General features: G+C 35.5%; 2 protein-coding genes across 11 annotated transcripts in view; one reads left to right on the forward strand and one right to left on the reverse strand.

Moving 5' to 3' along the window:
- MARCHF5 (membrane associated ring-CH-type finger 5) overlaps positions 1-2,709 on the reverse strand; it is a 59,076-nt gene extending 56,367 nt beyond the window's left edge. Inside the window, exon 1 of the mRNA XM_007478815.3 lies at positions 2,576-2,709. Coding sequence (XP_007478877.1) covers positions 2,576-2,610 — 35 coding nt within the window. The 5' untranslated portion in view covers positions 2,611-2,709. The remainder of the gene's footprint in view (positions 1-2,575) is intronic.
- A 157-nt stretch (positions 2,710-2,866) lies between these two features.
- The window catches only part of CPEB3 (cytoplasmic polyadenylation element binding protein 3), a 226,383-nt gene continuing 206,912 nt past the window's right edge, over positions 2,867-22,337 (forward strand). For 4 of the 10 annotated variants that reach the window (XM_007478807.3, XM_056802525.1, XM_056802535.1 and 1 more), the window contains exon 1: positions 3,188-3,306. Coding sequence is in view for 3 of the 10 variants with exons in the window: in XM_016422730.2 (XP_016278216.1) it covers positions 3,274-3,306 (33 nt within the window). In the remaining 7 variants the exon portion in view is untranslated. Of the gene's footprint in view, positions 2,999-3,169; positions 3,307-17,909; positions 17,980-19,769; positions 19,904-22,337 lie in introns of those variants that run through there. The other 6 variants (XM_016422730.2, XM_056802555.1, XM_056802558.1 and 3 more) reach the window with 4 other exon arrangements.

Below are 22,337 nucleotides of genomic sequence, written 5' to 3' on the forward strand. Positions count from 1 at the left end.
AATTAGAATGTACCTAGAATAAGATCCCACTTGGCAAGAACGGTGTAGTGGTCCTTCTGATCAAATGTCACTGACAGTCTAATGTATAATTTGTCTCTGTTCCCAGTGACAATGAAAGAAAAATGAAGGAACTTCCTAGACTCTGAACAATCAGTCAATCAGGATAACTGGAGAACCAGGTTTCTTTTTTGAGGGATGATGGAAGAATATCAGATCTGTGTTAGCCATGGGTAACCCCATCAGAGAAATAAGGACATGATTTTCATTTAGAAGCTTAAATATTTCTATTTTATAGATATTCAAATCTATACTTTTCATCTTTGGTAAATTTCATCAATGTCCTCCCAGAAATTCTTCAGAGCAAGTGTCAAAACATGAGGACTTAGGGGCTAGGCCAGACTAAAATGCAAGTGGGAAATATTTAACAAAATAAACAAAAATACACTACACTAATATAGATAATGTTAACATTTTGTTTTCTGGTCATTTGGTTTGCTAATAGGGATCAGAACGAAAGGATTAGTGACCCTTATTTTTACTTGTTTGACACCACTGCTCCAAAGAATACATCCAATAGCTGAAGGCCTTCTAGGTCCCTTTATTAGTCAGGCAGAGTTTCAAAGGATACGGTGCGGGGACACAAGGAACCCACTCCTTTATTTTAGGTTGTACTGAAGATTATTTATAAAGAAGTGAGTAGGAAAAATGTATTTAATATCTTATTGTAAAGTTATATATCTATAAAAGCTATAGCCACTTGCTGACTCAAAGAGAAGATATGCTTCTAAGTACCACTGTTAGTCTAGACAATTCACTGAACCAGGTGAAAAAGCAACAAAGGCTTTTTGTTGGACAGGAACTTGGGAAGTTTGAGTTCCTAGTTCCAGCTCTTTTACTGGTCAAGTAGACTATGTCTTACCAGTTAATGTATTAAAAAACAAAAACAAAACTCTCTTAACTACTAGGTTCATGGCCTTTTCTCTTATTCTATTTGAGTCTGACTTTTGAAATTATTGCTTTCTTGTTCTGGAGTCTCTGTCTTCCCTGGGTTTTTATGACACTACTTTTTCTTGGTTTTCCTCCCCAACTGGCTACTTCTTTTTAGCTCCCTTTGCTGGAACATCATTCCTGCTCCCTTAGTATAAGTGGACCCTATTCCAGGGAGCAACCTCTTCCCAATTGCTAGTGCCCTCTCCCCAGGAATTACTTGTATAAAATTTGTATTCACTTTTCTGTGTGCAAGCTGTATTTCTCCCTAAACCCATCATGTAAGCTTCTTGAGGACAGGGTTCAAAGTGTTTCTCAATGGACTTATGGTGAGAACTAAGACCTTGTAAAGGGTGATATGACTTCATGCAAGAAACTACCAAACAATCAAACAAGTCTACTACATAGTAGGAAATATACTAAGAATGGGAATATTGATCCCCATGGGGGAGACATATAAGTACATATAAAACAAATATAGTGAAAAAATTGGGCCCAATATGGTTTACATTTTCTTCAAAGAATCATAAGGGATAATGGAAAATGTTAATCATTGGGTGGTAGAAAAATGTTAACTTGCATCTTAACACCTTACATTATCTCCTGACTTTCTTGCTTGAACACTGGGAAATGGAAACCAGCCTACCAGGTTTTCCATTAGTGATTATCCCAAGTTGTCAGAGAGGCTTAAACCGCTGGGAGAATAGTCATACCCTCTTGAGCTCAGGTGCCACTTACCTCTATGAAGCCTTCCTTGTCCCCTCCCCCAGTAGTTACAATCTCCTCCTCATATTACCTCATATTTACTTATGGGTGTATATGTTGCTTTCCCTTAGGGAGATTTAATAATCTCCTTGAGACAGGGATTCTTTTCCCCCCCTTTTGATAGAGAGAAATACATCTTCCCCTAATCTCTTTTTCTCAACAGATCTCAAAACCCAGTGCCCAATACATAGAAGGTTCTTATAAATAGTTGCTGAATTGAATTCAAAGGTAACCTAGCTCTTTACAAATTAAACAGACTCTCTACACCTCTCGGGGATTTCTAGTTTTCTGTGTGATCTTGTTTTTCTCCTTTTGAGTCTTGAGTTTCCAATCCCTCCATTTCTAGAAATTACTTTCCATTTCCCAATCACTATACAAAGGGTAAGCTCTATGCGGGCAGGAACAGTTTCATTTCGTTTTGTTTTTTCTTTGTATTGCCAGTGCAAAGAGCTGGTGCTTCAGGAACGTTTGCTACATCGAATTAGTAGTCAAAATTCCGTTGGTGCGTGTCTCCCCCCTCCCCCCCGCCCCCAAACGCTTCCATTTTCCTACCAGCCCACCCGCTTTTAGGCCATTGTATTAAGAGTCTTCTTCGTGGCATAGGTCCCTCTAGACTCCGGGGGTCGAGGAAAGGTGGGTCCCAAACCCGCTCGTCTACACATGCCCCGTGTGGGTGGGAGGGAGCTAACACAACTTTCTTGGTTCCGCAGACCCCATGCTCGTCTCTCCCCTCCCCCCGCACACCCTCTCTACACCGGCCAGACCCCGGAAACCGAAAGCTCGGGCCACCCAGGCGAGGCCTGCCCCCACCCCCACCCCCTACCTGTCCAGCATCTGCTGCAGGGCTTGATCGGGCATCTTTCTCGAGACCCTCTCCGCGGAGCCGGGCCGAGGTGGCGGCGTTGGCGGCAGCAGCGAGCTCCGGGCCCCAGGAAAGGACAATAGCGGCAGCGGAGACGAGCGGACTAGGCCTCAGCCGGGTTCCAGAAGCGGCGAGCTCTCCTCACCACCTACCCGGGAGGTTAGGCGGCGGCGGCGGTTCGGAGCGACCTCTGAGCTCCGGGAGGACGCTGGGAGGGAGGAGGAAGAGGACAAGCGGGAGGAGGGTGAGGAGGCGGCGGCAGGAGGAGGAGCCTGGAGCTGGGAGGCGGTGATCGCAGCGCGGGTTCCTGCCCGTCTCCCCAGGGTTCCGGTCCATGGACCGCGGCCGAGGAGCTGAGGCTGGCGGCGGGGCTACCTCTGTGAGGTAAGAGTCGCCGCCTCCGTGCGCACCGGGGTCACGACGCAGGGCAGCCCAGAGCAGCCTGGGAGATGTAGTCCCAGGACCGACTCCTGGCGAAGGGACCGACAAAGCCTACTTTTGAACATCTCCGCCGTCCTCCTCTCCGGCCTGCTGCCCGGCACACACTTACACACGCACACACACGTACACACACACAAGCACACACACAGGAGTCTACTTTTTTTTTTCCTGCCCGAGGGGAGATATGTCTTTCGTGCCGATCTCTAAGAAACAGCAGGATGTACCGGTCCAGCGCTGTCAGTAGGAAAAAGGTCAGCCCCTATCCCCCCATCCCCCCATGATTGAGGTCGTCTTCCTCTCCCCATCTCCTCCAGTCCTGTAGCTCCCTATCTTAGAGTGGGCCAGAGTAAGGTGCAGCAGTTCGCCTTGACCAGGTGCTGAGGCTGCTGCAGCCCAGCCGTCCTGGGCGGTGCTGTCACTAGAGTGGGGCGAACCAACCCAGAGGGACGCTTTGGGATACCGCAAACGTTTACTTAGCTCTTTCAGCTCTCTGAGCACCTTTGAGAATGGGAGTGCCCTTTTCCTATTGGGGGCATGTCTACGAAATCCTGGTGGGTAGATTCAGTTATTATTAGCAAGGCTCTGAGAAAACGGTTTCTCACGTAGTCTTCCACTGAAGACTGTTGACATAAGGGGACGAAAATTCCTCTCCCTTCAGGAACCTTCTAAACTGTGTCTACTGCTTACTTCACCGAGTGTCAGAATCGAACTTGTTTGTAAGCAAACAGCCCTAGCTTTTTCCATCGGTAGTCTGCCCTGGAGACTTCAGACCTCTCTTTCCAGGATCTTTTTAATCCTTTGGTGGCTCTTTAGTACCTCCAGCCTAGGGCAGGGGAAGCGAAAGTTGGAAACAAACACCAACATTGTAAAACAGTTGATTTGGTTCATTTTTAGTTAGGTGAGAGACTGACTAAAAATGAGTATTGGGGAGTCTTAGTTGGTTTAACTTGGGCTAGAATAGTCCCCTTAATCGAGCAAACTATGCGGAAGTTGGGGTAGATGTTTCAAATACATAGATTCCAACACGAGTTGGGATTTCTTTACATCTTCATCGTATAGAGTTTTGTAATCAAATCTTAATTCATCAGTTTAGTTTACACTACCTGAAAAATATATCAGCTACTATAACCCGATTCTCTGAAAAGCTTTAGAAGCTGTTATAATGAGTGCTTTAGCTTACTTTACGAAATGAAGAACTTGCCCACACTAGAGAAGGAAAGTGAATATTCTGTTTAATCTCCATGATTTATATTTTAATTTCATAGTAGTCTTTAGTGAATATGCACTCTCACACAGTGTAAGGCAGTCTTCTGGTCAGCTTTATCAGCCGTGTGGAAGATATGTAAATTCTCTTTTAAAGTGTCTTTTGATCCCAATGTGTTGATTAAGTGGGAGAGTATAAATTCCATCTACCCTTGTGATTTAGGCTGATGAATTTTCTACATCTTCGAATTTCTTTGTTCACACATTTTAAAGTCATGGGTGTGATTCTGTTGATCGCTCAGCTATATTAAAAATATATATATTTATACCTATAAATATATATATTTATATATATATAAAATAAAAAAATAAAAAATAATCTGTTTTTGCTAATGTACATGCCATGCAGTAATTTTAGGGAAAAAATTTTAAAATCAGTGACCTCTCTCATAAAATGTTTAACATTAAAAAAAAATGTTCATCTTAAGGCTGTCTATACTGCCTACAAAAGTCCTTGAGAATTTTTATCTTTTAAAAAAAGTTTTTTATTATCAAACAACTTTTTGTCAGTATGGGCATCCCCCCAAAAATCACTTCTTAGAGTTCACAGAAGAAATGGAAATAATTCCTGAATTTGGAACAGGTGTGGTACTGAGATTAGCCTGAATTTCAAAACCTGTTGTCACCTTAGGTGCTTTTGTGGTTGGCTGGATTTTAAAACAAAACTTAGGTTAAATTAATACAACAATTATTCTTTGACTTTGAAAATGGAGAAATCTTAATAAATAAAATTTGGATCCTCCCAAATAAAAAAATCAGAATAGTTTTCTGATTATGTTTATGTAGAAATGATAGAATATGGGGTTCTAAATTAGGTCTATATCATGTGAGTAGGCATAATCATAGTCATAAAAAGTCTATTAAGAATTTATTCTTCATTTTAAATTGCTTAATTGAAAACGTGTTAAGTATTCCCAGCTTTAGGACTAAAGTTATACATGCTGGGAATATGGAGCTAACCTAGTTCTGCTATGATGGGCTCAGGAATGTCTGGACATGACATGAGTCACTTCTAAGTGACTGATTACAAGTCACTTGAAATCTTTCCCAAAGAATATATTTTAAAAAGTCTAAAGAAAGTATTGTACACAACCCATGTAGTGACGGTCATATATTCTAGATTCAGCTAAGGAGTGCTGATATAGTTGGCATATTCCAAACTTGGTAGTAAGCTTTCAGCAGAATTAATATTTCAGGAACATCAAATGGGAGAAAATGACTAAATGTGGGGATGAAGGAAAGGAAAATATCAAAGATGACTCTGAGGATCCAAGCTTCATGATGGGAACAGTGATGATGCCATTGAAAGAAATAGGAAGTCAGGAAAGGGGAATTTGAGAGTCTGGGTAGGATAGCAGAATAAATACTTAATGTGAAGTGAGGAGAAATCTGATTTTTAATCCCTTATTCCCACCCCACAAATTTACTCTGCCTCTTTGAGACAATCTGTTCATCTGTAAAATGGGTTTAGTGGTTGGTACTCATTCTTCTCGGGGTTATTTTGAGGACCAAATGGGATAATGTAAGTATAGAGTCTTGTAAATTTTAAGGAATGACCTAAATGTCAGCTGTTATTGTTATAAGAGCCTTAGCCTGTCAGGCCTTTAATCAGTCAACATTTACAGAGCACCTGCCAGGATCTGAAAGAAATGCAGTATAAAAGTATGAAAATAATTCCTGCCCTACTCATGAGCTTGCATACTTGTTAGGAAGAAAGGACAGACACATGAAATGTGCAGTAATAGAAGTAGGCTCTAGATGACTCCGTACCAAATGAATAGTATAGCTAAGAGCTGAGGTCAGAAGAAGAGGGGAAGACAATTAGAGACCAAATTAACCATCAATGAAAGGCTCAGTGGAACTGGTGGGACTTGACCTGGACCATGATGGAGAGGAGAAAGAAAGAACATCTGTGGTGGGAACCTGGAGGCATCTACTGGATTTGAGGATAGTACATAAATCAGTTGAGATAGAATGAAGTATTTGCATTGTATAATAGTGAAAGATTTGGGTGAAAAGGTAGGTTGGGACAAGATTGTGAAGGATGGTGAAAGCTAAATCTTCTAGGTTAATAGAGAACTTTGAAGGTTTTTGATTAGAGGAATGGCATGATAAACCACAACAACATTGTTTCAGGAAGATTCATCTGGCAGCTATAAGAGGGTAGAGGGAAGAGAAAGAAGGAAGGTGAGACTTGTTAGGTTGTAATAGTTGTTCCAGTATGAAATGATAAAAGTCCTAAGTGAATTAGACGATGGTCATGGGTTTGGGAAGGAAAAATAATGGACTGTTTTAGGATGAAGATGGATGCAGTTTTAGATACTCTGTGTGTGAAGCAGTGGTAGGTGATCCAAGAAGCAAAGTTTCCAATAGACAGTTAGTTGTAAAGGCCCAGAGATTGGTAATAACAACCCATTTGTACCTAGTACTTTCAGGTCCCAAAGTGTGAGGAAGGTTGTACAAGTATTTGGTTTAAAAAAACAAACAAACATCTTAAGTTCATTCAGTTAAGTGTTACTCCCGGAGACATATAATAATTATCAGGGGAAGGATTCAAATGTAAGTCTTCTGATTTATAGTTCACCATGCTTTCCATAGTCTTTCTTGCTTTGTAGGCAAGAAGTTAGGAGTAGATATATAAACCTGAGAGTTATTATTCTATGTCTCTTGATTCCAAGCCACCCCTAGAACTTGAAGCCAGTTTGAGATTTCAAGGAGACATGTCAGGATGGCATCGCCCTTTCACATTAGCTTTAGATACTATCTACCCTCCGTGGTCTGCTTATTGAAAGACTTAAAAATCTTGAATAAACTGGTTCCAGGACTTCCAAAAGGATTCTCATTTATTTAGGATATTTATTCTCACTATCTTCAGCGAACTCTACAGATTCCTGTAATGACCTCATTCTCCTAGGGCTAATGATGGCTCATGTAAGAAGCTTTCAGTACTATTTTGTGAGCTGTGTCATTTTTGTAGTCTCTAGAAGATTCTTATCCCCAGAGTCTAGTGAAGAGAATTTCCTAAGATTGGTTGGCCGAAGAGTAGCATCCAGTGCTAAAATAGTTTGCAAAAGAAGGAACATTATGGAGTAGGCAATGTCAAATTTGTTCAAGGAATATTTTGAGGAAGAGATAAATTTACCCAACCTCTATGAGGTAAAAACCCAAACTAGTTCAGTTCTATTCATAAATGTGCCGGGGAGCTGATTTCAAGACATAAATTTAGATCTCTGTGTACTGAGTTCATAAATCCCTCATCATAGAATAACAAGCATATAGAATCTGTATGTTAAAATATGCAACCCATTATAGTTTTTCTAATGCAAAATGAAGTCAATAGGAATAATGGTTTTAAAAATAATTTAGTCTTATCCCAAATTAGGAAGTCTAGGACCAGAGATGAAGATTTGCATTCAGCATCCTTGTCTCTTTATTGATATCTTTTGCTTTTATATCAGATTTATGTTCCAAGATATCCCTTCCTTTCCCACTTTGAGAGCCATCTCTTAAACAAAAAATAGAGCAGATGGGGAAAAAAAGAGGAGAACAAACCAACATATCATTCATGTCAGTATATGTGATGTTTCATATCGTCATAGTGACTTCCCTTTGCCAAGAAGGGGGGAAGAAAGTGCATTCTCATTGGTTATTATAGTTATACAGCATTCAGTTTGGATTATTTTGTGGTCATTGTAGGTACTGTTTGCCTAGTTTTGTGTACTTTACATTATACAATTTTCCTAAACATTCCTATGTTTCTTATGTTGATAATTTCTTACAGTGCAATAATATTCTGTTGTGTATGTATAGCAAGGCAGCGAGGTGGTTCAGTGGATAGAGTGTCAGACCTGGAATCAAGAAGACATGAGTTCAAATCTGGCCTCAGACGCTTATTAGCTATGTGACCCTGGGCAAGTCACATAGCTCCTCAGCCTGCTCATCTGTAAATGAGCTGGTGTAGGAAATGGCATATCAATCCAGTATCTTTACCAGGAAAATCCCAAATGGGTCACAAACAGTTGAACGTGACTGAAAACAACTGAACAACAATAACATGTATGGCAATTTATTAATTGTTCCGTAATCGAGGGACATCTTTGTTTCTAGTTCTTCAGTATTACAAAAGATATAACAACAAAAAGTATATGTGAGATTTTTCTCTTTGTCTTTGATCTCTTTGGAGAATATGTCTACTAGTGGAATCTCTTTAGATACTTAGCATAATTTTATGTTGCTTTCCATACTGGTCAGCCTACTTTACAGCCCCACCAGTGCATTAGTGTGTCATTAAAAAAATTTAATTCTATAATTTTTTTTAATTGGGAACCTAATCATTAACAAAAGCAAACATTTCAAGATATAACGAACAGGAACTATGATTAAGAAACTTTTACTACAGTTACAATTTGCTTTTTTATAAATTAACGTTACATGTTATAGTATACATAGATATACATACACACATCTGTGTAGTTAATTGCTGTGTCACTTTACTTTTCTTTAGAATATTTAAAAATTGTTTTATTGAAAATTCTTCCCCTCTTTCTACTAAATCATTTTCTCTCCCTGAAGTAGAAGTCTTCTCTTATAATCTGTGTATATATTTAGACACATTTTTGCTTGATTTTATACAGATACATATATATATATAAAATCAAGCAAAATAAATGAACACATTGGCTGTCTCTGAAAATGCACCTCCCATTTTCTACTTCTAGACCATTACTACTCTGCCACAAATTGGGAAATATGTTGAATCATTAGTCTTTTGAAGTCAGGATTAGTCACTGTTCTGGTTAGAGCTCTGAGATCTTTTCTGAGAGAAGTTGCTTCCCCTCATGTTAATACTTTTGTCATTTTGCAAGTGGTTTTCCTAGCTCTGTCCATTTCACTCTGCATCATTTCATCAACCTTTCTATATTTTTCTGAATCTGTCACATTCATCCCTTCTTGAAGCCTGATAAAATGCTATCATATTCATCTGCTTCAATTTATTCAGCTATTTTCTAATTAGTGATCACCTATAGTAGTTCTAGGTCTTTCCCTCAACAAAAAAGTGCTGCTATAATTATTTTTACATATTTACATTTCATAGCATTTTTTTCTTACAGCTGTTGAAAGTTTTCATTTGTTTATACATTTAGGTCCTTTTCCTGTATCCTTGACCCCTTCATGTTTATATCACTAATAATAGCATATATCAAAGGATAAGTACATTTTTGTGATGAAATAATTCAATTGATTCTATATCATCTTTTAATTCATCTTATTTTAGTTATTAACAGTTAAATTATTTTATCCTATAACTGCCCAAGTCATGGTTCTTTGTCACTGAATTTAGTTCAGAATTTAGTTAGCCTGTAATGAGTTAAGTTTAGAAAACCAGTTCTCTTCTTAATTACTGTTCTATTCCTGTGTTGAAGAAATCTGCTGCCCTTGAAGAATGGAGGTAGATACCAGAGAATCTAGTATCTTTACGCCATCAAACTACCCTTCAAGGATGTCTGGTTTGTTATCCAAAGCAGTCTGCTCCATTATCTCTAACCTAACAAGTGGATCCAAACAAGGAATATTCGTAGTCACAGGAGGGAAGGAGGAGGTTGTTACTAGCCTCTCAGTACTACTTCCCAAACCTCAGCTTTATATCCAAGCCCTGATTTTGTCATTCATGATGTCTAGCTCTTTTAACCAAACATAACTTGTTCCGTGCTTATGACATCCTGTTCGTCATTCTACATTTCCCTCAAACCTATAAAAAGGTACCCAGTCCTCAACTCATGTTCTTTGCTTTGTTGAGGAAGCTAAGAACTTATTTATTGGTAAATTTGTTCTTTGCTAATAAAATGAACCTGTTCAGTACTTTGTGTCTCAATCTGTCTTCATTTTTTAACCTTATTGTTTTTCAAAATGATCAAATAACCAATAAACAATTATACAAGCAGTATATTAGTATTCCTGTCTCCCCGCAACAATTCCAGTGTTGACGTTGTCTTCTTTTGTCATCTTCGTCAATCTCGGAACTGTGATAATCTTATAGTTGTGGTTTGCATATAACCTTAATCACTTGTCTACTGCAGAGAATGACTCTTCTATACCTTTATTAGATTGTGTTTTTTTACATATTTGTAAATAGTTTTTATTTATATCTTGAATAGTAGTGATAGGAATTATACCTGTGAATTAATTCATATAAAGAATGCCTAAATAAAGAAACTCCTCCTACCAATGTAGGTCCTTGGCTTTAGTCTTCTTTATTTTTAAATAAATACTTCCATACTCACCCAGGCTGATCTTACTCTGAGCCTTATAGAAGCTTTGACCTGCTCAGTTCTGACTTGAGTCAGTTTGTCCTCCCCTTTAGCAGTCTAGTGGTCCTCAACTCCTGGAAGCTCACCATTTTGGTGCCGGACTTGATACATATATCTAATTGATTTTGTCCCTACTGAATTCCTGAGTTCAAGTGATCCACCAGCCTCAGTTCCCCCAACAGCAGGTACTACAGATTTGGGCCACCATGCCCAGCTTCTGTAATTGGGCCATTACCTAGAGCCCTGAGAGATGAAATTACTTGTCCAAAGTTACAAAATGGGGTGTGAACCTAGATCTTGGTGCTAAGAATGACTTTCATATCCTTTAGCAGTTTATCAAAGGACTTTGATGTGACTTAAAAAAATAAATATTAGGGGCAGCTAAGTGGCTCAGTGGATTGTAAATCAGGCCTAGAGACAGGAGGTCCTGGATTCAAATGTGGCCTCAGATACTACCTACCTGTGTGACCCTGGGCAAGTCACTTAACCCCCATTGCCCAGTTCTTACTACTCTTTTGCCTTGGAACCAATATATAGTATTGATTCTAAGACAGAAGGTAAGGGCTTACAAAATAAATAAATAAATAAATGTTCATTGATATCAATTTTTATATCAATAGAATTTCTCCATTATCCTTTCCTTCCTCTTCCCCACACAGAACGCTATGCCATATAATAAATAATTTTTTAAAAGAAAAAAGCAGAAGAGGTCCAAAAAATCAGCAGAATCAATAAATATATCAAAAAGTCTGAAAATACATCTAATGTACCACACCCCTGTACCTTCCATTTCTGCAAATGAGTGGGCTTGGACAAATGATTCTTCTCATTTCTATTCTTTGGAGCCATGTATTTTTTTACACACTTTGGCAAAATTCACTTTTTTATTATTTTGTGGTTGCTCTTTTCAGATACATTGTTGTGATTATTGTATTTTATTGTCTTTTCAGCTCTGCTTACTTGACTCTGCATCATATCACTTAAATGTTTCCTTGCTTCTTTGTATATATAATATTCATCACTTATAGCATAGTAGTATAACATTTACATACCATTTTGGTTTAGCCATTCCTCAACCAATATTTTGTTTCCGTTTTTTTGCCATCATAAAAATATGCTGCTATAAATATTTCGGGGTATATGTGCTTATTTTGTATTAATGCTCTTCTTGGGATATAAGCCAACAGAGGAATCTCTGGGTCAAAGGGTAAAAACTTTTATAATTTTAAATTGCTTTCTTGAATGGCTGTGCTAATTTATAGCTCCACTGATAATGTACTAGCATATTTAATTTTCCACCACCCCTCCAACATTGACTATCCCCATCTTTTGTTATATTTGCTAGTCTGAAAGATATGAGGTGAAATCTCAGGTTTTGATTTGCATTTCTCTTATTAGTGATTTAGAACATTCTTTCATATGATCAATGATTTGCAGCAGTCTATATCTAGTACTTGGATTGAAATCCTTATCTAGTAATTTTGATATGCAGATTTTTTCCTGTATTTGATTGCTTTCCTTATTATTCTTGACATATTAATTTTATTTGTGCAGAAGCTTTTAAAATTCCTTATAATTAAATTATCCATCTTTTGTCCTATGTTTGATTAAGCATACATTTCCTACCTATTCATAGCTGTTAAAGACATAATCTCTGCTTCTTTTAAAAAAATGTTATAAGATCCATTTTGTAATTACTATGTAACATGATGTAAAATGTAGTTCTAACCCTAAATTCTGCCAGACTACTTGCCAGCTTTCCTACAAGTTATCAAATAGGGAATTCTTTTTGGATTGATTTATGATTTCTGGTTTATCAAACACTGAGTTATTGAATTTTATTGTTTCTGATTCTCCATTGTCTAACCTATTGTTCTCTTTTTAAAAAAGAAACACTAATACCAAATGATTTTATGATTGCTTTTTTAATAGTTTAAAGTCTAAAAGTGCTATTCCCGCTTTTTCATTATTTCCTTTGATATTCTAGGGTTTTTTAATTTCTTTATATGAATGTTATCACTTTGTTGATTTTTCTAAAGAATTCTATAAACAGTTTAGTATAAAATTAAATATGTAAGTTAATTTTAGTTGTATTGTCATTTTTTATCATTGGCATGATTCACCAATGAACACTGAATATTCTTTGAACTGTTTAAGTGGTCCTTTATTTTTTTTAAGAAGCATTTTGGGATTGAACTATGCAAATATTCTGTGTGTTTTGGTAGATTAGGTAGTTAAGTGACTGAATAGTTTATGCATTTTTGTAGTTTTTGGAATGGGATTTCCCTTTCTGTTATTGATTCTTGGAATTTGCTATTATATAGAAATTTATTATTATCATAAAGCTTTCAGTTTTTGTTGATGTATTTTGTAGCCTGCAAATTTCCTGAAACTATCGATTATCTCAGTCTGCATTTTTCCTGATTTTCTGTATAAACACCATGTCACTAGCAAAAAGTTTTATTTTCATCCTTGCCTGTCTTTATACTTTTAATCTCTTCTCTTGTCTTATTGCTGACATTTCTAGAACAACCAAGAGTACATATCCTTACTCTACTCCCTTATTTTTTTGGGAAGGCTTCTGGTATATACCAATTGTATGTGATACGATACTTGTTTTTAGTTTTACATAGATCAATGATATCAAAAATAATCCCTCTATGTAAGCATATACTCTGTTTTGTTTAAAAATGAATGTTGTACTTTGTCAAAGGCTTTTTCTATATCAAGATTATCATGCAATTTGGAAGTCTTTATTTTTAATATTATTAATTATACTGTTTTTAATTTTGAACCATTATTATATTTGCGTACCTGGTATAAATCCAACTTGATCATAATGATATAGCTAAGTGTTGAATTGCTGTAGTGTGCCAAGATTTTATTTAATTGATATTAATTGATGATATAAGTTTATAGTTCTTTTTAGTTTTGTCTTTTAAGTCTCTCAAAAAGAGCTTTGTTTTTGTTTCTTAGTCTTTGACAATAACCTGTGTAATATTGCTAATAATTGTTCTTTAATATTTTGATGGAATTCAACAGGACCAGGACATTTCCTCCCATCCTCTTTGGGTATACTTCCTTTATAACTAACTTTGTTTCCTTTTCTGAGATTTGATTATTTAAAGTCTCTATTGATTTTTCTTGTTTTGAGTATTTTATATTTTTGAAGGTACTCCTTTATTTCTTTAGTGTCCTTAACTTTGTTATCATATAACTACAAATCAGGTTCTGATCATTCTTATTTCTTTTTGGTTTTGTTGTGATTTCACTTGGGCTCTTGAATTTTGTAGTTTTTTACAGAACCAAACTTTTAGTTTTGTTTATCACTTTAAACATTTTGGCTTTTGGTTTATTTCTCCTCTAATTTTTAATAGCTCTTCTTTTGTGCTTCTTTAAAAAAATGTGTTGACTTTCTAACTTTTCTAATACAAAGTCATTTCCTTAATAGAACCCTCTTTTTCTCTTGGGTTTATATAAGTTTGTAGGGACATAATTTGTTTCCTGAGAATCTGAAAATTTCTTCCCCAATTGTTTTCCTTCTGATTTTAGTTTTATTTATTTTGCTTGTGCACAAGCTTTTCATTTTTATTTAATTAAATTTGACCATTTTATTTTTTTTTAGAATAAACACTATCTCTTGTTTAGAAGAATTTCCTTCAAAGTCTTGAAAAGTATTTTTATTTTCTTCCTTTGTTGCCTAATTTTTTAAATACGATTTTAAGATCTTTTGATAATCTATATATTTGTACTCTACTGAAGTACATGGCATAAAATGTGGGTCAAATTTGAATTTCTGCCAGACTGCTTTCCTAGTTTTCCTGGCAGTATTTATTGAATAGAGACCTTTAGTCCTATAGTTGATGTCTTAAGTTTATGAAACACCATCATTACTATAGTCATTAACTTCTGGGTCTTGAGCAGCTAATATGTTCCATCATTTAACTTTTCTATTTTTGGATAGGTATTGATTAATTTTGATGATTACTGCTTTATAATATAATTTGAGATCTTGTACTATTAGACTCCCTTCATTCCTACGTTTTTCATTATTTCCCTTTCAATTCTTTACCACTTGTTCCTCCGGGTGATTTTGTTATTATTTTGTCTAGATTTATACAAATTACCCATTTGTAGTTTGCATAATATTGCATCATGTCTGTAATATTTTTTAGATATTATTGTCATATTTATTCCATTGGTAAAGCCTAACCTTGAGCAATTTATTCTCTCTAATTATTTAAGTCTTATCTCTATAAGAAATATTTTGTAGTAATATTTATGTCTTGAGCAAATCTTTTTTTTTTTAACCCTTACCTTCAGTCTTGGAACTGGTTCCAAGGCAGAAGAGTGGTAAGGGCTAGGCAATGGGGGTTAAATAACTTGCCCAGGGTCACATAGCTGGGAAGTGTTTGAGTTGAGTAAATCTTGATAAGAACACTTGTACATTTATTATACATACTGTAGTTATTTTGAATAGAATTTCTTTTTTTAACCAATCAGTAAACATTTAAGTACCTTCTGTGTGCCTGCACAGTTCTAAGCAAAGGGGATACACATATATGTTTAAAAAAAAAGAGGCAGACCCTGCCCTCAAAGAACTTACAATCTAATGAAGGAAGACAACACACAAAAGGAAGCTGAAATGTCAAATAGTAGGGGAAGGAAGCAGAAGTATTAGGCATGGGGGAGAAGTGCAGAAGATGGAGAAATCCAGAAGAGTCCAAAAAGTAATGAGGCTGGTGAGAAATGGGGAGAAGAATGTGCTGAATTCCTTTCTTGAATAGAGACCCTGAAGCTCATGGTCCTGCCTTCTAGCCAGAGGGTCCATTTAGTGGGGCAGAGTATACTAATGATTTATGAGTACCAAACAGATGTAGTCTTACAGGATAATTAGTCTCCCAGATGTTATACATGCTAAAGTTATCTGAATAAGTTTTATTTTTTAATCTCTTTCTACTGGTTTTTGTTATTAATAAAAAGAAAAGATATATTTTGGTGGTTTATTTTATTTACTGCCTCTTTATTGGAGTTATTGTTTCAATTAGATTTTAATTGTATCTCTGGGGTGCTCTAAGTAAGCCATAACATCGCCTGCATTTAGTGATAATTTTATTTCCTCTTTGCCTTTATTTATGTTTTGAATTTCTTTTTTTGGTTTGTAGTTCTTTTAAAAATAATTATATGGAATAACATTGGTGACAATGAACATCTTTGCTTTAACCTTGATATTACTGTAAAGAGCTTTATTATTTCCCTGTTGCAGATAGTGCTATTTATTGTTCTTCTGTAGATTTTATCTGCTTATTTAACAAAGATTTGTTTATTCCTGTATTTTCTCATATTTGAGTGTTGAATTTTGTCAAAAGCCCTCTCTGCCTATATTGAAATGTTATTATTATTATGAATTATGGTGCTTATATTATATCGTTTCTGTTAATTTTAATGTTATTATGTTATACCATTATATTATATTATAAAATATAATAATAGCACTGATTATATGATTAATATTGTTGTATATTATACATATAATATATTATAGTTTTCCTAATATTAAACCAACCCTGTTCTGCTAGAATTAGTCTGACCTGAATATAGTGAATAATTTTTTGAATATGTTGCTGTAGCTTCTTTGACAATACTTAAATCAGCATTTTTCCATTAATATTCATCAGTGATGTTATTTTGTAGTTTTCTTTCTCTACTTTCTCTCATTCTAATTTAGGTATTAAGACTATTTTTGTTTTATGAAAGAAATTGGTAGAATGACTCTTTCAACAACATATAGTAGTAGAATTAATTGTCCTTTGAAAATTGGATATAATTCTCTTGAAAATCTATCTAGTGAAGGCAGCTGGGTAGCTCAAAGAATTGAGAGCCAGGCCCAGAGATGGGACGTCCTAGGTTCAAATCTGACCTCAGACACTTCCCAGCTGTGTGGCCCTGGGCAAGTCACTTAACCCCCATTGCCTAGCCTTTACCACTCTTCTGCCTCGGAACTGATACACAGTATTGATTCCAAGAAGGAAGGTAAGGGTTTATTTAAAAAAAAAAAAAAGAAAATCTTATCTAGTGTGACCCTGGGCAAGTCAATTAAGCCTTTGCAGCTCTTTTGCCTTGGAACCAATATGTAGTATTGATTCCAAGATCGAAGGCAAAGTTTAAAAAAAAAAGAAAAAAAATCTATCTAATACCGTTTTTTTCTTTTGGAAATTCATTTATGGTTTATTCACTCATTCTTCCTCCCCAATGTTGGTTTGAGTAAAGCCTTTATTATTACATTAATTTGAGAATTTTATATTTTTGTAAATATTAATTTTTTAAGCTAACATAACTAGACAAGATAGCTTCTAATAGTATCCTTTATTCTTCATCTGTTGGGATTTTTCCTTTTTTGTTTCTAATATTTATAATGTGATTTTCCTGTCCTTTGATGTAATTATTTAATAATTTATTTTTAGAAAAAAATTGTTTTATTCAATTTTTAGTTATTTTTAACAGTATTTATATTTTTATGTTATTTGGAGATTTTTAAATTTGTTGTTTTTCTAGACTTTTATTTAGCTGCATAGCCAATTTATGGTTTTTTTGCTTCTCTATTTTGTTGGTGGAGATGTTTAAAGAGTTAAGTCAAGAGAAGTTAACAAATATTTATTGAACACCTAATTATGTGTCAAGTATTGTGTTAAGTACTAGAAATGCAAAGAAAGGACCGCCATTCCCTTTAAAAAAATCCCATAGTTCCTTCTCTCAAAGAGTTCGCAGTTCAGTAGGAGACAACATGCGAACAACATATATTTATACACACATGATAAATTATAGAAAATTACATTAGGAAGGCACTAAGACAAGGGGAGAAAGTTGTTGAAGAAATTGGGACTTTAGTTGAGTTTTCAAGGAAGCCAGGAAAGTCAAGAGGTAAAGATGAGAGAGAGAGAGCATGTCTTATTTTAGGAATATCAAATAGAGATCAATTTCACTAAGTGGAGAGGAATCAGGTATGAGAAGATTGAACAGATCACAAGATGCCTAGGATATTTAACTTTTCTAAACTTCTATTCAGTTTTTAAACTTCTTTCTCATTTATTTTTATTACCTAAGGGTCAAGTGTCTCCTTTTGTGTTTCAGAGATTCTACCAAACTCTGGTTTTCTCATTGGTATATCATATTCTAAGATTTTCTTTCTTTTAAAGTAGTTGCTACAAGTCTTAAGTTATCTTAACTGTGGTTCCATAATAATTGACATTTTTCTTCTGGCTAATTGCAATTTTTTTTCTTAGACCTGAAAACTTTTACTTTTGGCTATGATATTTCTGAGAGTGACAAATTCGGGATTTTTTTTTCCAACAGGTAACCACTGGATTTTTTTCTATTTTTATTCCAAACATTAGGCTTTGGGGGTAATTTTCCTTGACCTTTTGATTGGCCTTGCCTTTTCCCTTTCTTTTCCCCTTTTCTTTTCCCTTTATCTTTCCCCTTCTGACTGGGCATCCCTATCTTGACCAGGTTAGAGGTACAGCAGCCACTTAGATGTATAACCTTATTGTTGATTAGCATAGAAACTTTTACTTCTTCCATCTTCAGACTGTCTGCCTGGTTCACCTTTCTTTAGGCAGCTTAGTTGACTCCCATTCCTGAGGGTTCTCTGTAGATCCAGTACTGTATCTATTACATCTTCCTAGTCACACATTTAAGAGACAATTCTAAGTTATTAAAAAGATATCCCCCCTGACCAGTCAGTCAACTAGCATTTATTGTTTACTATGCACCACACTCTGTGCCAACTCTGGGAATACAGTTGCAAGCAGAAAGAAAAATAGTACTTGTTTTCAAGAAGTTTATATTCTAATGGGAAAGATATTACATAAGGAAGTGGAAAAGGAGAGAGAAGTAAAGGGGAAACAAAGGTACTCCTGTTCAGTTCAGATGCATGGTAGATGAAGTTCTGGAATAGAGCCTGGAGAAGAATGGTGCCCTTTTCTAAATGGGGGTCTAGGAAGAAGCCATCCAATCAGAAAGAGAGGCTGCTGATTCACAGGTTATTTCCACTGGGAGGATTCTCAGACTGTACTTAACTTCAGGATGAAGAACTGGGATATGGTAGAAGAATTTCTGAGAGTGACTAGACTGGGCTGCCTAAAGAAGGGTGAGCCAGGTGGGCAGTTTTTTCACATTTTTGAAGATGGTACTAATCCCTCCTTGCTACTCTCCAAATATTCTCTTCTATAGGTTAAGTACTCTTGACTCCCATTTTCTTTTAATAAATTCTTCATGGGGGGGGGGGCAGCTAGGTAGCTCAGTGGATTGAGAGCCAGTCCTAGAGATGGGAGGTCCTAGGTTCAAATCTGGCCTCAGGCACTTCCTACCTGGGTGACCCTGAGCAAGTCACTTGACCCCATTGCCTAGCCCTTATTGCTCTTCTGCCTTAGAACCAAAACACAGTATTGATTATTGGTTCTAATACAGAAGGTGAGGGTTTAATTAAAATAAATAAATAAATTCTTCCTGGTGTATCTACTCAATGTGCCAAAGACTTTGTCTAGGTCTCCTATTATTATGTACCAGTTATAACAGTATAGCATATAGTTTTTAAAATCAGATATATATCATACTCTCATTCCATAACCAGCCCTCCTTCTTTGGTCACACATCTCTTTGATGATATCTTTTATGGGTCTAGTTAGTAATTAGTAATTACTATTAATTAATTAATTAATAATTAAAACTAATAAACTACCATTAGTAATATGGTAGACTGTTTTCATGCACCACATGTTCTTCATTGCCTTTTGGTACCTCATAATTTTAATTTCTCAGAGATTGTGGTGTTACATGATTTGCAACCATATTATTTTGCTGGAATAATATTGGTATTAAAAAGATGGATTTTTGTATTGTAGAGAAGCTTAGAATAATTGAAGCTACTGTACAATTTTCCAAATGCAGTGCAAACTGTTCTCTTTTCATTCAATTTGTTGCCTGTCTGTGTCTATGTAAGTTTTATGTATTGATGACCAGCTTTTATGGGCAGTCCATACCACTACTTCACAATTTGGATAAAATAAAAATTTATCAGAATATGTTTGTTTTCTATATGGATATTTATAGATCTTATTTAGGAGTCTTTTTTAATATTTTAGGGATTGATGCAACCAGCCACAGAATCATCTGAAAAAAAAGGAATATTTGGAGGACCTAATAATTTATAGGGAAAACCTCTCCCATCTGGACTTTGCACAGGATGCTTTCCATGATGATAACATACTTCTAGCAAGTAAATGTCTATCTGTATTATTATGGATTTAATATTAGTAATAAGATGATCACTAGACAAATTTATGCAATGCTTCAGGGATTGTGATGTTAAAGGACAATGGTACAATGTTGTACTTTGCAAAAATCTTGACAGATATTCTTGTTTTTTTCTCTTTTGTTCTTTCCTGTTTTATCCTTAAGTGCTCTTGGAATGATCTGGTTTAATTGAATATAGAGCCAGGCTTCCTGTAGGCTCATTTTTTCCTCTATTACCTCTTATCCTTTTTATTAGGTGATATCACTTTTAATATTCTGTTATCTTCCTCACAACTTTACAAATGAGTTTATATTGTAAACCAATATTGCCATAAGATGCCATATCTGTCTGGTTGACAAAAAGATGGGTGTTGGATGAGATGAGTTTTAGTCTCTTTTGGCTTCATTGTGACAACTGCTTTTTGTCAGTTAGATTTTTGTAACTAATGGTGAATATTCATGTTGATATCTGTTTTTTTTAATCCCCTTATCACTTTTTTATATCAATAGCTTGTTTGAATAGGTCAAATAAGAGCAGTTTGCCTGCCATATTTTTTTTATTATTCTAATTTGTCTTTAATTTTGACCTATATCCTAACAAGTTTATAGTTTTAATGTAAGTAGACAGGTATCTTAGAAATGACTCTGACAGAGGAATCAGTTTTACTTGTCCAGGAAGTCATTACTTTTACTTTATATAATGTCAAATACCTTCTTATCTTACTCTTTTTGTGAAAAAAGTATTTTTTTACATACATGTAGGTTTTTGTATAGCTCATTAGCCTTTGGCTTTTTCTGTTTGTAGATCTTAAGTCATGATTTCTAACATTTATTGGAGGCCTGCCCTGAGCTCAGCTATGAATTGAAGTAATAAAATATTGAATTAAGGGTTGATTTGATCTGGAGCATCTTGTCACATTTCCATATGATTTCTTTACATCCCTAGCCTTTGCAACTAACTTTGACATATAAACTTCACTTATTACCAACCATTATATTCTTTTTTCTCATTGCCTTTCTTTTTTTAACATTATTTTATTTGGTCATTTCCAAACATTATTCATTGGAGACAAAGATCATTTTCTTTTCCTCCCCCCCACCCCCACACCTTTTCACTTATGTTCAAAGTAGCGCTGTGTGAAAAGACCAATTGTCCATGAAACAAATGTTTCTTGGCTGCCTTTAAACAAGCAAAAAAATAAATTAAAACTATAGTTTCTGGCAGCTATGTTCATATTGAAGACCTTCCATTTAACTGAAGCATATTTGTATTTTTTGGTTTCATTTATAGAGAGAATGTCCATGTTAATATGATTTATTTCTTCCAGAATTATATCAGTTACTAGGCTAGAATTACAACTCATTGGTCCTTGGATATTTAGAGTACCAACAGTTAGACTGATGTTTATAGAGAGTCTTTGAGCTTTATAGTTCTTCTGACCTTCTGTCTCATTTCTGACTCTCTAATGCTGTCATTGTAGAAAGATAAAGATCCAAAAGACACTTAACATTTTATTTTGTTTCATGTGTTGCCTTGGCCAAATAATACTTCATTTACTCTCTGGTTTAGTGATGATGATAAGTCCATTCATGCTTACCTTATCTTGATCAGTTATCAATCAGCTTATTTATTAATAAGCTCATTATGTTCCAGGCACTGTATTAAGTGTTGGGGATGTAAAATAAAACAAAATTTCTGGTCTTTGGAAAGCAAACAGGTCTCTTGTTAAGACTAGTAATTAACACTTTTCAAGCATGGTAGCTCCCATTAGAGTTTGTACCTGCTGGCATAGTCTTGGGAGCCCAGTGTCACTTTCATACCATGACAAAGCATTAGAGTAATGTTTTTGTGGAGGAAAACAAAAAGGATTTCCCCCCCTCAAGCTATATTGGGGGGAGGGATATTCCAAGAAGGGATAAGGCCACTGCTTTGAATAGGTACAACAAGGATACTAGATGATAGTGAGAAGGCAGGACTACTTAAATTGTATTCTGCTTCTGTTTTCTCTGACAAAGGGAATGATCTTTGGACTGGAAATGCCTGAGCAAAAATGGCTAATAGGGAATTGAAACCAAAGGAAAGTAAGGTAGTAATGAGACCAATTACATCTGCCTTTGTTAAATTCAAGTCACTAGACCAAGATGAACTACAATGCCAGGGTAATGAATTAGGAGATATAATTTCTGCTATTAAAATTTAACTTAAAATTTAAGGAGTATGAGAGAAGTACCATAGCTCTGGAGGGCAAACTGCTCGACTTCTATTTATTTATTTATTTTTAGATTTTTGGAAATTTTTATTTAATTAGTTAATTTAGAATATTGGTTACAAGATTCATGTTCTTTCCCTCCCCTCTTTTCACCCTCCTCCTATAGCTGACTTGCAATTCCACTGGGTTTTACATGCATCATTGATC

Source organism: Monodelphis domestica, chromosome 1, assembly GCF_027887165.1.
Source record: "Monodelphis domestica isolate mMonDom1 chromosome 1, mMonDom1.pri, whole genome shotgun sequence".
Classification (NCBI taxonomy): Eukaryota; Metazoa; Chordata; class Mammalia; order Didelphimorphia; family Didelphidae; genus Monodelphis; species Monodelphis domestica.